Source organism: Canis lupus, chromosome 23, assembly GCF_011100685.1.
Source record: "Canis lupus familiaris isolate Mischka breed German Shepherd chromosome 23, alternate assembly UU_Cfam_GSD_1.0, whole genome shotgun sequence".
NCBI classification, from domain to species: domain Eukaryota; kingdom Metazoa; phylum Chordata; class Mammalia; order Carnivora; family Canidae; genus Canis; species Canis lupus.
Genome location: NC_049244.1, coordinates 28,627,431 through 28,643,080, shown reverse-complemented (window position 1 = coordinate 28,643,080; position 15,650 = coordinate 28,627,431). Strand labels below are relative to the sequence as shown.

At 36.5% G+C, this 15,650-nt stretch overlaps 1 protein-coding gene across 4 annotated transcripts in view; it reads right to left on the bottom strand.

The window, feature by feature from the left end:
• Positions 1-15,650, bottom strand: part of ATP2C1 (ATPase secretory pathway Ca2+ transporting 1) — a 135,644-nt gene that overhangs the window by 102,680 nt on the left and 17,314 nt on the right. Inside the window, exon 3 of one of the 4 annotated variants that reach the window (XM_038570823.1) lies at positions 15,293-15,416. The exons of the other annotated variants lie outside the window; for them this stretch is intronic. Coding sequence (XP_038426751.1) covers positions 15,293-15,394 — 102 coding nt within the window. The 5' untranslated portion in view covers positions 15,395-15,416. The remainder of the gene's footprint in view (positions 1-15,292; positions 15,417-15,650) is intronic. 4 annotated transcript variants of the gene reach the window in all.

Here is a 15,650-nt window from a genome sequence, read left to right as displayed (position 1 = left end):
GCAATTCCATGTGTTTTTAACTTTGAAAGTACTGATATTAAAATAAAGTTTTTAACCTCTAGATGTCAAATTTTATTGGCAAATGTAGCAGCCATGCAAGCAGGAAAGTCAACCTGTCTCTGATGAAGCATTTCAAGGATTGTCTAGACTGCTTGCATGGAGCAGAGCAGAGGCTGGCAAGTGTCTCAAAGTGGGCAGGGCTCATCAGCTTAGAATCACCGTTCAGTCCTACCAATGAAGAAATGTTGGCAAGGAAAGGAAAAGGTACTGAAAACACATTCTTATGAAATACCTCATTACCAGAGCAGCAGATTTAAAAACACTGAATACAAAGTGAAAAGTCCAAATTGAAGTAATATATCTAGGATGAATATGTTAAGTATTCAAAACATCCAAAAATTCTTCCTATAATATGTAAGTTCTTATTTTTCCACCCCTGTATCTGGCAAAGTCACCAACTCAGTCTTACCATCTCAAAGGGAATATGGAATATGTCCATTCTCAAACTTTAGTTGTTTTCAGAATCACCTGGGAGTGAAATGCTTATTAAGAATACAAATACTCCCACCACTTTTATTCAAATAGTACTAGAAGCCTGAGCTGCAGCAATCAGACAAGAAAAAGAGAGAGAAGGTATCTAAATTGGTAAAAACTCTCACTACTTGCAGACATCATGATACTATGTACGAAATACCCTAGACTCCCCTGAGACACTACTGAAACTGAGAAATTAATTCAGTAACGTTGCAAGATACAAAATTAATATAAAGAAATGTTACTTCTGGGCAGCCCCCAGTGACTGGTTTAGCACCGCCTTCCACCCAGGGCCTGATCCTGGAGACCAAGGATCGAGTCCTGCATCGGGCTCCCTGCGTTGAGCCTGCCTCTCCCTCTGCCTGTGTCTCTGCCTCTCTCTCTCTCTCTCATGAATAAATAAATAAAATCTTAAAAAAAAAAAAAAAGAAAGAAAGAAATGTTACTTCTATACACTAATAAAGATGTAGCAGAGAGAGAAATAAAGAAAATAATCCCACTGGGGCACCTGAGTGGCTTAGTCATTTAAATGTCTGCCTTTTGCTCAGGTAATGATCTGGGTTCCTGGGATCAAGCCCCAGTTCAAGCTTCCTGCTAAGAGGGGAGACTGCTTCTCTGTCTCCCTTTGCCCCTCCCCCGCTCATGCTGTCTTTCACAATTTCTCTCAAATAAATGAATCTATTTTAAAAAAGAATGGATAAAAAAAGAATATTAACAATAAAAAAGAATGACATTTCTCCATTTGCAACATGGAAAAATAAATAAATACATTTATATATATATGTGTGTGTGTATATATATATATATATAAAAACATAGATGGACCTAAAGGCTATAATGGTAATAAGTGAAGTCAGTCAGATGGAGAAAGACAAATACCATATGATTTTACTCATATATGGAATTTAAGAAACAAAACGAAAAAGAGAAGCAAAAAAACCCAACAACAACAACAGAAAACCAGACTCTAACTACAGATAACCAACTGGTGGTTGCCAGAGGTGGGGGTGGGGGGTGGCAGGGGGAGACTAATTAGATGAAAAAGATAAAGGATATTAAGAGTGTACTTACCCTAATAAGCACTGAGTAATATAAAGAATTGTTGAATTATTATATTGTACATCTGAAATTAATATAACCCATATGTTAATTATACTTCAATAAGGAAAAAAAAAAAGAATATAGGTACTATGTGGATCTTGGCAAAAAAAGTTAAAGCTAAATATGACCAGTGGTAACTAGGTCTAGAGCAATGGTTCTCAACTCAGAGTGTACATTAAAATCACCTGGGGAGCTTTCAATAATTCCTACAGCTGGAACTCCAGACCAATTAAATCAGAGTCCACAGAAATGGTTGGTCCCAAGGATGTGGAGATCCCAGGAACAGGTCTTTATTTAAATCTCCTCGAAGTGATAATGTACAAAGAGTGCTCTTAACCTACTCATAAATTAAACAGGAAATACAGTAGAGAAGATATTAAATTACTTCAAAAAGAATGTACTCAGCAAATTCCAGGCTGTGGGGAATTCTACAGGACAACCAACCTGATTTTATCAATAAGCTACAAGGGAAAGAGACATTTTTTTAGACTAAGAGATATTTAAGAGACATGTTAACCAATTACAGTCTTTGGGCCTTATTTCAATCCTGATTCAATTAAATAAACTTGTTTTTTTTTTTTTTTTTTTTAAATCAATCCAGGCTCACAGTTGCTTTTAACTCTCATATATCATTAAATCTGAAAAAGTTCCTTAGTATTTTGTCTTTCATTACCTTGACACTGGAAGAGGAGAAGCAAGCAGGTTACTTTGTAGCATATCCTTATCCTAAAAATTACAATTTGAGATTGATTATTTCTAATTAGATTCACGCAATGCATTTTGAGGAAAGGGGAAACAGCAAACATTATATCTTTCTCAAAACATCATATCAAGAGGCATATGGTGTTTGCTATAGATGTCATTTGTTGAAGCCATAACCCTCAGAATGTGAGGGTATCTGGAGACAGGGCCGTTAGAAACGTAAATAAGGTTAAATAAGATTAGGATGGAGCCCTAATCCAATAGGACTGACGTCCTTATAAGAGGTAGAAACACCCACAGTCGGCACACACAAAGGCCACAAGGAAACAGCAAGAGGGCAACCATCTGCAGGCTGAGAGGCCTCACCAGAAACCAACCCTGCCAGCACCTGATATTAGACTTCCACCCTATACAATTGTGAGAAAGTCAGCCTCTGCTTAAGGCACTCAATCTACGGTATTCCATCATAACAGCCTGAGCCAACTAATACAATGCTGTTTATACTACTGATGGTAATGTTCATTTTGAACATTTGCCTAACGTGGTACTCGCAAGATTTTCCCATTATCAAGTTACTCTATTTCCCTTTATATTTTCAAAGTTTCTTGTAGGGAGTTATTTTGAGACTAATAAAATAGCCTGTACTTTACACTCTTGCTCACAAGGTAACTCTTGCCTGAAACAATTATTACTGTGGTGGTTACCAAATGTGATTTTTTGTAATTCCATCATTCTGTCTATGTTTATTAAATGGAATCCAACTATAATGGACTCTCCCTTCTTTCCCTTTGTGTGTGTGTTTGTATATATATTCTCACTTCCTTTATCATAGATTTCTACCTTATTCTACAAGATATAACATCTATTACTATTCATTTTGTTGCTCAAATTATCCCAGTTTTGGCCAATGTGGAGCCTTGAACAGGCTGCCTCCTATATCCTTGTGACAAGTTCTCACCAATTTACAGCACTACCTTACTTTCTGGCACCACAGGATGTTCTAGGCGTATCTTTCTATTTTCCCTGCCCTAGCATAGAATTAACCATTTCTCCACAAGGCCTTGGTACCCTTTACTGACAAAAAAATACTCAGAAGTATTATGGTTTCAAGGACTTCACAATGGACTGAATTAAGGAATATATACACATACACAGAAATATATCTATTTTTGTATTTACCTGTAAATATGTTAAATACACAGAGTCCATACTGAAGCTACCAGTTTCTAATCTAACTCCAGAGGTTCATTTCACCCTTTCCCCTTATTACTAATTCTGTAACAATGAAAAACCGGACTTTCATTCCCACCATTATATACTTACTTGCTCTACTCTAGAATACACAGAATAGTGTTGGAGTTTTAACCATACCACTATAAACAAATTCTTACTAACCAGAGTACAATATTTGTGTACAATTCCTTTGGTCTCTAGTCTTAGGTTTGTTTATACTTCTTTTTGTCAATTGTCTTAGATTATATAGACAAAATCCTGTACTCCAAAATTACTTGTGTTAGTTCTTCCCATGCACATTCTTCAGTACGGCTGTTATCCAATTGAAATAGGCTGGCTTATTTATTTGTATTATTCCATTTGGGAATTTTTTCCCCATCATCTTTGTTAATTTGGAGTGTATAAAATATGAACTTAGTTCTAATACTCAAAACTATTCAAAATAGGGAAAATCAGATTAGTGTCCTGCCTAATCCCTTCAATTTCTTCAATCCTTACCTCCCCCTCTCTCTGTTACCAATCTCATTAGTTTCCAAGGTATCTTTCCTATGTTTCCTTCTGCAAAAATGAGCAGCTGTGTGGTTATGTTTTATTTCATCCTCTTTTCTTTAGAGTAACAGTCTATAACCTTTTTCTCTTAACCATATATCCTAGAGATCAATCCATCAGTTCAGAGATCAGCTCAGAGATCTTCCTTTTTTCCTTTCAAAGCTGCACAGTACTGTCATAGGGATAGAACATATTTTATTCAACCACTCTCCTATGTATGAAGTTGCAAACAATGATCCATGAATAACTTTACATATGGATGTTCATATTCCTGGAGTTCTGCCTTCAGGGAAAATTTCTAGAATTGAAAATTATAGGCCAAATGGCAAATGCCTACCCAGGATTTTGTTGGATACTGCCAAATCTGAGGAATGGTTGTGCCTTCTCATCAGGAAATGTTACGGGTCTGTTTACACACAGCTTGCCAACAGGATAGATTGTTACACTTTAAATTTTGTCAATCTGAAAGCTAAAAAATAATGTCTCAGTGTATTTAAATTTGCATTTTTCTAATTGTAAATCATCTCATGTTTAGGGGTTATTTTAGGTTTCAAGAGGAATTATCCCTTTATGTATTCTGATCATTTTTTCTATCAGGTTGCTGTACTTTATACTCTTCATAATGTTTTCTGATGCATTAATTTTTTTAAGTTTGATGAAGTCCACTTTATTTTTCCTTTTTTACTTCTGTTTTTGGTGTCATTCTTAATAATCCATTGCCAAGAATCCAAGGTCATGAAGATTTATTCCTAAGGTTTTGTTTTTTTTCTTTTTAAGATTTATTTGAGAGAGAGAGACAGAGACAAAAAAATCCCAAATCAGACTCTCTACTGAGCACAGAGCCTGACAAGGGGTTCAATCTCATGACCCGAGCCAAAATCAAGAGTTGGACATTTAACCAACTGAGTCACCCAGGTGTCCCAATTTCTGAGTGTTTTTTTAAGAGTTTTATGGTTCTAGCTCTTATATTTAGGTGGCTGACCCATTTTGAGTTAATGTTAGTATATATTGTGAAGTGGGGCACATCATTGAATTTTATAGTTATAGCTAGGACATACTGCTTCTCTCCTTAAAGATTCTGTATTGTTAAGTTTGGCAGTTAATTTTTGAGTTTTACCTTGTGTAATATTTAGTCAGTCCATCCTTAACTATTAAGTAACAGACAATTCATGCAACTGGGCCTTATGGCTTTTATAACATGGTAATTTTAAGCCTTCAGAAATAACTCAAAATACAGGGACACTAAGAGAAAGGATTGATACATTTTATTACCAAAAAATGAAATTTTTTTGCAGGCCAAAAAACATAGTCAGGACAGCTGACAGGGTAGGAGTAAATATCTGCAACGTATCACAGATATTTCCTATGCTGATGTTCATTGCAGTATTATTTACTGACCAGAGCCAGAAGGTGGAAACTCAAGTGTCTACCCAAAGATAAATGAATAAACAAAATGTGGTATATACATACAATGGATTATTATTCCACCATAAAAAAGAAATGAAGTTCTAATACATATAGAATATGGATAAATCTTGAAAACATTATGCTAAGTGAAATAAGCCAGAAACAAAAGGACAAAAACCATATGATTTCACTTACATGAAATATTTGTAAAGTGAAATTCATTAGAAGCCTAAGTAGATTAGTAGTACCCAGAGGCTAGGAATAAGGGGGAAATGGGAAGTTACTGCTCAATGGGAACATTTTCTTGCTTAGAGTGATGAAAAAGTTTTGCAAAACACTGTGAATGTAATTAATGCCACTGAACTGTAACACTTAAAAAAAAAATTGCATTTTGGAGCCACGCCTTCCAATTTTAAAAACTGGGTTGTAACATTTAAGTTAACCAACTGAATCCAGTTTACTACTCTAGTATACATTATTAACAAATAATTTAAAGTCAGGGTCACCACTATGCATACCACAGAGACTGTTGGTAGGACTGGTTATGACTCCCTGGAGATGAAACTTGTAACGCAGAATTCATATACTATGGTTACTCTGACATCCTCAGGTATCTAAAATCCAAAAGATAAGGGTTCATTCTTCATTCCTTCCTAGATCTGAACAGAAATGCGAAGGAAAGGTCGTTCTCCAAAATAAAGGCAGTAACTTCCCATTTCCCCCTTATTCCTAGCCTCTGGGTACTACTAATCTACTTAGGCTTCTAATGAATTTCACTTTACAAATATTTCGTAGAAACAGTGGTTTCTATCAAAGTCCCAGTATTTCCTCCCCTAGCACTAGTCTTTTCAATCTAGTATTTTAAATCTATTCTCTCAATCTGAGCTTTTTTTTTTTTTGCCCTACATATAACTTTCTCCCTTTCCCAAAATAGACATTTTTATTTCCCACACTTATCTAATTCATGCTTACCAGAATGCTAATGACTTTCTTAAAATAAAAATAATACAAATATGACAACCACAATTCTAACAACCTTCTTTTCTATCTAGTTCATCATACATTCAATAATGTTTTACAGAGGACAACTGAACTTTTTTCTGCGCCATTCAGTCAATGTTTAACTTTGGCATCAATGTGGATAGCCCTCTGTCACCCTTCTAGGACTCCTCCACCCCTCTTGACAGAATTCTCTTTCGTTCTTCCCCGCTTTCTTTGACAAATACAGTTCGTTTCTTTTTTTTTTTTTTTTTTTAAGATTTTATTTATTGAGAGAGAGAAGGTATGAGTGGGGAGGAAGGTACAAGGAAGAGGGAGAAGCAGACTCTCCACTGAGCAGGGAGACCAATGGACCCTGTAATCATGACCTGAGCCAAGGCAGACACTTAACTGACTGAGCCACCCCAGGCACCCCATTTCTTATCCCATTATGATAGCAAGGGGTAAAGAATGGGATCACTGAAAAAAAAAAAAAAAAAAGAATGGATCACTGACCCTTTCTAAGTAAATCTCTATTTGCCACATTACCTCCAACCTTAAAAAAACTTCAACCTTAAAAAAAAAAAAAAAAAAAACTTCAACCTACACACTTCTTCATGAGTAAAGTCCTCAAAGTGTCTTAAAATATTTGTACTTTTTTCCCCAAGAACACAATAAAAGACAAAAATCAATCATATACGTTCTCTTGTTAAATTTCACCCATCTGATCCAAACTTTTAGATTTTAAAAAAATGTTCAAGTCAAATACTTCCATTATAATTTTCAGCACACAATACTCTTTAAGCAAGATTTAGAAACAGACTCTGGCATTTATTCCCAACTGTTGTCTGTTGAATATACTTGTAACCGATCTGTAATCTAAATTAAGACCAAAGTCTTACATAAAATGAACAAACCAATCCAAAGGAGCTCCATTTTTAATCTGTAGTCTTAAAAAAAATGCCCTTCACTAGTTTTATTTTCTGTAGAATCCACTACTCAATACTTTGTTTCTACTAACCAGAGCTTAGTTGCTTCCAAAGACACAATGGGGGAAATGAATTCCGAATCAGTACATACCAACAAAAACCACGTTTACAAAAACCAATCCTCGGGACACCTGGGTGGCTCAGATGGTTAAGTGTCTGCAGTCAGCTCAGGCCATGTTCTCTGGGCCCTGGGATTGCCCTAATGGGGGGTGGGGGGGGTCTGCTCAGTGGGGAGTCTGCTTCTCCCCCTCCTTCTGCCTGCCCCCTCCACTGTGCATGCACACTGTCTCAAATAACGAATAAATAAAAACCTTAAAAAAAAATCCTCAACATGAATAAGTAGGACAGGCAAGAAAGCACCACTTTGGTACAGAGATAATAAAAAGAAAGAAAACTGAGGGGTTAAATTACACAGAAAGCTTGGACATCATAGATTCAGACAGGTTTGCACTTCACTAGTCAGGTAACTTAAGCTGCACTGCCTGCAATGGTACCAGTTGTTTCATTTCTAAACCAAAAGAAACTAGTATTACAAAGTAATACACGATGGTTTCAAAAAACAAAGAAAAAAAAAAAGAAAAACAGAAATTCAAGCTCCATAAACTCTACTAAACAATCACATTCTGGGATGCCTGGGTGGCTCAGCAGTTGAGCGTCTGCCTTTGGCTCAGGGCCTGATCCTCCAGTCCTGGGATCGAGTCCCACATCAGGCTCCCTGCATGGAGCCTGCTTCTCCCTCTGCCTATGTCTCTTTGCCCACCCCCCCCCCCATGAATAAATAAATAAAATCTTTATCAAAAAAAAAAAAATCACATTCTGAACCTTGCCCCCCAAAAAATCATAGTTCCTACCTCACTTCAAACACTCACACCCAAAACCACACCATTGCCTATGTGGGAAAATATCTACTACTTGGTCCCACTGCCTCAAATGCCTGCAGAAAATCTCTACAGAAAAAAGGGACCAGGTCCAATCCACATACTCCATACCTTAGCAATCTTTCAGGCCTTATCCAGACTAATGAATCTTTTTGTGACATTTTCCCACAACTCTGCATTAGCTACCCACCCCCTAGTTACCCAAGTAGCAATCATAGCTTTTCCAGACATGTCTTTTCCCTCTGCTAACACTACTGTAAATTCAATGGCTACAAGAACTGAGGGTTCCACAAACCAGGACTGGTCATGTCTGGCACATATTTGGTTCTTGATAACTGCTAAAAGGATAAGTGAATAACTAAGCTAACAGATTTCTTTCTTAACTTTTTCAACTAACACTATGTAACTAAACAAAAAAAATGTACATTCATACAATTAAAAATTAATTAAGAACATATAAGAATTAATTCCAATAAATTCATAATTAAATCTCTTCTTTCCTAATCTCTACTCAGGGGAAAAAACCCTCTGTCATCCAAAGTAACTAATGAGTCAAAGGAAGATACAATGATCCAACTGATTTCACTCAATGTATACACTTAAACATATATTCTCTATTTGCTCTGCAAAATAACTGCAAAATACGTGTATGGTTCTGATACTTGCCCATGAATAATTGGGCTTCTTTCTATTGCGATATATGTTCTCATGAAGAAGAGAGGTGGTGGGGCACTTGAGTGGTTCAAACTATTAAGTGTCAGACTCTTGATTTTAGCTCAGGTCACGATCTCAGGGTCCTGAGATCAAGGCCCCATGTTTGGCGCTCCCACTCCCCACTGAGTCTACTTGTCCCTCTCTCTCCCCCTCTATCCTTCCCGCCCACTCACTCATGCACTCTCTCTCTCTAAAACAAAACAATAAATAAAAACTAAAAAAAAAAAGAGAGAGAGAGAGAGAGAAGAGCAGTGGAAGGGAAAAGGGCAATCAAAAATCACTTAGTCCAGCAAGCTACTTATTCCTCAGTATCCATCTGTATAACATGTAATTTATATCACTTTTAGTAACTCACATGCATATTTTTAATTCCTGTGTCAATCTCTAATATTTTTAAGTTACATCAAAGATACTCAAAGTGGCCAAAAATAGTTTGGCATGAATCAGTAATTTGAATAGATTTTTAGTTGTAAAATTACATGGCTTTAGCCCTGAATTGCAAAGAACAAAAATATCTAGCTATGAAACTTTCATGGAGCACTTTCATTTAAAAAGATGAGCTATTTGTTTTTAAAAGATCCACAAGAAAAATGGTGTTTTTGTTATTTTGAAACTTCTGAGTTTAAAAAAAATGTCTAAAGCTCTGGAATCCACATACTTACTCGTGTATGTTACCACAGTAGTAGCTTCAGGAGGTATAACAGGAAAAGGACTATTAGTAGGAGCAAGAGGAAGAAATGGAGATTTATACTTCTTGCTTGCTAAGGACCAGGGTGATGCTAAATACATCTATTATTTCATGCGATCCTTAGAAAACTCTGAAAGGGGCATTATTTTTCCTATTTTGTAAGCAAGAAAATTAAAGGCTACAGAAGTAATTTGCCCAAGACAAAAAGACAGTAACAAAACTGGTAAAGGGTATAGCCAGGAACTAAACCACTGTCCAACTTAAAACCTTCATTGTTTTCTTTAAAGTAAGCTCAATATAAAGCTCATGACCCCAAGATCAACAGTCACATGCTCCACTAACTGAGCCAGCCAGCCGCCCCTAAGGGCCTCTTTCTTAATAACTGCATTATATTTAAATTAATCAGATAACCCACAAATTCCAAAGTAAATCAACTTTAAAGGACTGATTTTACTATGGTGAAACCAGATTTAAAATTGAACAACAGGGGGCAGCCCCGGTGGCGCAGCGGTTTAGCGCCGCCTGCAGCCCAGGGCGTGATCCTGGAGACCCTGGATCGAGTGCCACGTCAGGCTCTCTGCGTGGAGCCTGCTTCTCCTCTGCCTGTATCTCTGCCTCTCTCTCTCTCTCTGTGTCTCTCTGAATAAATAAATAAAGTTTAAAAAATAAATAAAATAAAATAAAATAAAACAAAACAAAACAAAACAGGGATTCTGGGAAGATGAATGATGGAATAGGAAACCACCAGGTATCTATCTCCACACCTAGATAACCATTATGCTGGCAAAATCTCTCTGATGTAACTATTTTAGAATACCAGAATCCATGAAAGGCTCACAACTTCCAGAAAACTTGAATGGTAAACTGAAATTAGTTTCAGTTCATTTCAGCTCTTGCACAATAGCAGGCAGGTATTCATCCTACACCCTTACACACACACACACACACACACACACACACACACCCCAACTCCTGGCATATGGTCAGCTATGAATGTATTCCTGGAGAGCTTGCACATAACTTAGGGAAGCCAGGGTGAGCAAAAAGCACCCGTCTTCCAAATAATGGAAACTCTGTGCTATGATCCCTGATCGCTAATTTTGATCACAGAGGCTAAAAGACTGCAAAAAAACGTGGCCAGCAATTGTCCTTCCACCTCTCTATAGTTGTAAACCTCTCCCTCTCCAGCTGGAGTGAATTTCAGAGGATTTAAAGGACCAGCAACTATTCTTTTCCCCCATTCATTTTTCTCCTTTCCCTTTCTGAGAGCAAGATGCTAAAGATCAGGACACTTAAAAGCAACCACACAGGGCAGCCCAGGTGGCTCAGCAGTTTAGCGCCGCCTTCAGTCCAGGGCATGATCCTGGAGACCTGGGATCAAATCCCCCATCAGGTTCACTGCATGGAGCCTGCTTCTTCCTCTGCCTGTGTCTCTGTCTCTGCCTCTTTCTCTCTTTCTCTCATGAATAAATAAATAATATCTTTTAAAAAAGACAAAAAAAAAAGCAACCGCGTATATAAAAGTCACTGTGGGGGATCCCTGGGTGGCTCCGCGGTTTAGTGCCTGCCTTTGGCCCAGGGCGCGATCCTGGAGTCCCAGGATCAAGTCCCACGTCGGGCTCCCGGCATGGAGCCTGCTTCTCCCTCTGCCTGTGTCTCTGCCACTCTCTCTCTGTCTCTCTCTCTCTCTCTATGTCTCTGAATAAATAATAAATAAAATCTTTAAACAAATAAAAAATAAAAAATAAATAAAAGTCACTGTGAATGCCCAAGGAAATGCATAGGCTCAGAAAAGACCTGAGAAGATCTTAAATGTACACCTCAGGCTGATAATTGGCATAAAAATACCCAAAACACAAACAAACAAAACAAAACAAAATGTGGAAGAGGAAGCAGAATCTGATTTCCAGAGTTACTACATTAGTAGAGTCGCTAGTCCAGGTTTTCAACAACAAAAAAAAATCACAAGACATACAAAGAAACAAAAGTATGGTATATTCAAAGGAAAAAACAAACAGAAACTGTCCCTAAAAAGTACCCGATGGTGGACCTATTAAACAAAGACTTAAAACAATGATCTTAAAGATACTTAAAAAACTGAAGACATGGACAAGTCAAGAAAACAATGTATGAACAATAAGGAGATATAAAACCTAAAAAGAAACCAGAAACAAATTCTGAAGTTGAGAAATACAATAACTGAAATAAAAAATTCACTAGAGGGATTCGAAGACTGATTTGAGCATGAAGAAGAAAGAAACAGTAACCTTGAAAATATGACAACAGAAATTTAAAATCTGAGAAACAGAAAGAATAAAGATTGAAGAAAAGTGAACAGAGCATAAGGGACCTGAGGGACATCATCAAGAAGACCAATACAGACCATTATGGGAGTCCTAGAAGGTGAATAGAGAAAGGGACAGAAAGAATATCTTAAAATATAATAGCCCAACACTTCCCAAATTTGATGAAACACAAATATAAACATCTAAGAAGTTCAAGGAACTCCAAGTACAATGAACTCAGAGAGCCATCCAGAGACACGTTATATGCAAAAACCAAAGGCAAATAGAAAATCTTGAATGCAGCAAGAGAAGTTACTTGTCATATACAAGAAATAACAGTAAGATAATCAGATTTCTCATCAGAAACTTGAGGCCAGAAAGCAGTGGACCAACAAGAAAGAAAGAAACTAAGAAAAGATCAAAAACCCTGTAATTAACAAAATTGAGGGAGAAATTAAGACACTTACAGATAAACAAAAGTTGAGAAAGTTAATTACCACTAGACCTGCCCTGCAAGAAATGCTAAAGAAAGACCTGCAAACTGAAATAAAATGACACTATACAGTAACTTGAAGAAATAAAAATTTCAGTAAAGGTAAATACATAGGCAATTATAAAAACTAGCACTATTGTAACTCTGGTTTATAATTCCATTTTTTGTTTTCTACATGATTTAAGAGACTAAAAATTAAAAAAAAAACAATAGTCTAAAAAATAGTATTATTGTAACCTTTATAACTCCACATTTTGTATCCTTCATGACTTAAGACGCTTGTATATTTTTTAAATTACGTTTTTGGACATACATTGCATAAAATGTAATCTGGGGACATCAATTGAAAAGAGAGTGGAGATATAAAGGAGCTGAATTTGTAAGCTTATGAAGTGAAATTAATATAAATTCAAATTAAAGCATTACAACTTTAGGTTATTAAATGCAATCCTCATGACAACCACAGAGAAAATTAGGTAAGACCTTAAGAATTTCACTACAAAAAACCAACTCAACACAAAAGGCAATTAATGCTGAAAATAAGGGATATAGCATAGCAAAATGACAGAAGTCCCTACTTATCAGCCAGCCTTAAAAAAAGGAAAGAAATCAGTATGTTACAAAACAGATGAACTTTGATGACACTATACTAAGTGAAATAAGCTGGTCACAGTGTATTTGTAAGATTCCACATATATGATGAGCTTAGAATAGGCAAATTCAGAAAGAGAAAATAGAATAGAAGTTACCAGGAGCTGGGAAAACTGGAGAATGAGCAGTTAGTATTTAATGGTACAAAGTTTCAGATGGGATGATAGAAAAGTTGTGGACATACACACTGGTGATGACTGTATAACACTGTGAATGTACTTAAGGGCACTGAATTGTATACTTAAAAGTGGTTAAAAGGGTAATTTTATATTCCATATATTTTATTATTCTTAAAAAATAATAATGTAAAATACCAAAAACCACTGAATTGTATGCCTTAAATTCAGGAACTATATGGTCTCTGAATGTGTACCTCAGTAAAGCTGGGTTAAAAAAAAAAAAAACTAAAAGCTTCTTTTTAATCAAAAACAACTTGGTGCAAAGAAGCTTCTCACCCTCATCACCCTCCCCTCGTCACCCCCCAAATCTTAAGATACTGCAGAAGATTCTTGGAAATTGTGAAAAGGAGAAAACCATTTAAAACCAGTCTATGTCTAAGAATTTCTCACAAGGTTAGAATACTAAGACTCTACAATCTTCTAACACCAACAAAACATCCTACAAATTCTGTCACATGCCACAGATAAAACCACAAAGGCTAAATTAAACACACAGGTAGATCTCTGGCTAGGTGAACCAACAATATTAATAATAATTCAGTACACATGTGCCACTAGGCTCTATCCTGTTTAATATTTTATCATAAACTCAAATACTTAAGTAGCATGCTTATCCAAGATGACATCAACTTAAAGCTGAAAAAGGGTAGCAACCTTGCTTCATAATTCAAATGAGCTCATCAGGTTACACCAATGAGTACAGGTAATATACCACTGTCTTCACAGTTACAAAAGCATATATATACTTTATTAGAGATAGATGTAAAAACCAAAACTCATAATACAACTACCAAAAGTACCAGATGATGACTCTAGAATAACAATTTAGAAAATTATATATGTTGGTATGACCTCATACACCACTTAAAGAACTGTACAATTATTCTCAGTGCAATCCTATTACTAAAAAGATAAGCAACATCTTAAACTGAATTATTAGAAGTGTAGCTTTGGGATCCCTAGGTGGCGCAGCGGTTTGGCGCCTGCCTTTGGCCCAGGGCGCGATCCTGGAGACCCGGGATCGAATCCCACATCGGGCTCCCGGTGCATGGAGCCTGCTTCTTCTTCTGCCTGTGTCTCTGCCTCTCTCTCTCTCTCTCTCTCTCTCTCTCTCTCTCTCTCTGTGACTATCATAAATAAATAAAAATTAAAAAAAAATAAAAATAAAAAAAAGAAGTATAGCTTTTAGACCAAGTGAGTAATGGCCCCAGAGTACTATATGAACCAACTACACTTTGAGAATTCTATATTCACATTAGAACACTACTAGGGCCTGCTAAGGTGTAACTTATATGGTGACATTTCTGGAAATAAGAACTTATACAAATTGTTGTAATAAGTGAGGACTGCTTGGTCTAGGGAAGAAAATTATGAAGGGCAATACATGACCATTAATTGTATTGCACTAAGTTTCTAAGTAAATAAAGGATATGAGTCAGCTTCAAATATTTTAAGGACTGTTATAAGAAGCAATGGTCTGGGTGCCGCCTTCAGCAAGGGCGTGATCCTGGAGATCCAGGATCGAGTCCCACGTCGGGCTCCCTGCATGGAGCCTGCTTCTCCCTCTCCCTGTGTCTCTGCCTCTCTCTCTCTTTCTCTCTCCGTGTGTGTCTCAGGAATAAATAAATAGAATCTTTGAGACAAAAAAAAAAAAGAAAGAAAGAAACAATAGTCTGCCTAGGTTAAGGACACTACCAGTGTCAAAATACAAAAGTATAGTTTCCAATCACCAAAAACTTCACTAGGAGACAATATTGGTGATTTTTATATAGAGTAGGAAGTTGGTTCCCTTGAACTCTAATATTTTAGAAATGGTTTGGCAGAGTGCAGAGTGATACCACTGCTTCTTTACTGCCACAGTACTAAAGTTTCTGACAATGAATAAACAACCACTGTCTCTAAAATGATTACCTTCCACACCGAACTGAAGTTCCAGAACATAATCAGGCTCCAGTGTAGACAAGCACTCAAATATTCCTCATTTGACAAAACACAATCCCAAATCACAATCATAAATCATATTTCTCTTCCATACCTATAAATGTTTGGAAACAAAAGAGAACATACTAAATGCTACTAAACATTTGTACCCAAGAGCTAATTCTAACCCACTTTCACTAGAGCAATACATATTTTAAAAATGCATTTACCTCTGGAGACCAACAGAAACCATACAATACTCACCTTGACAGAAAAAAAAACAAATCTCTTATTCCTAAATACTGTATTTTTTAATTACACTAAGTCATTTTCAATTTTTTTTGCCATT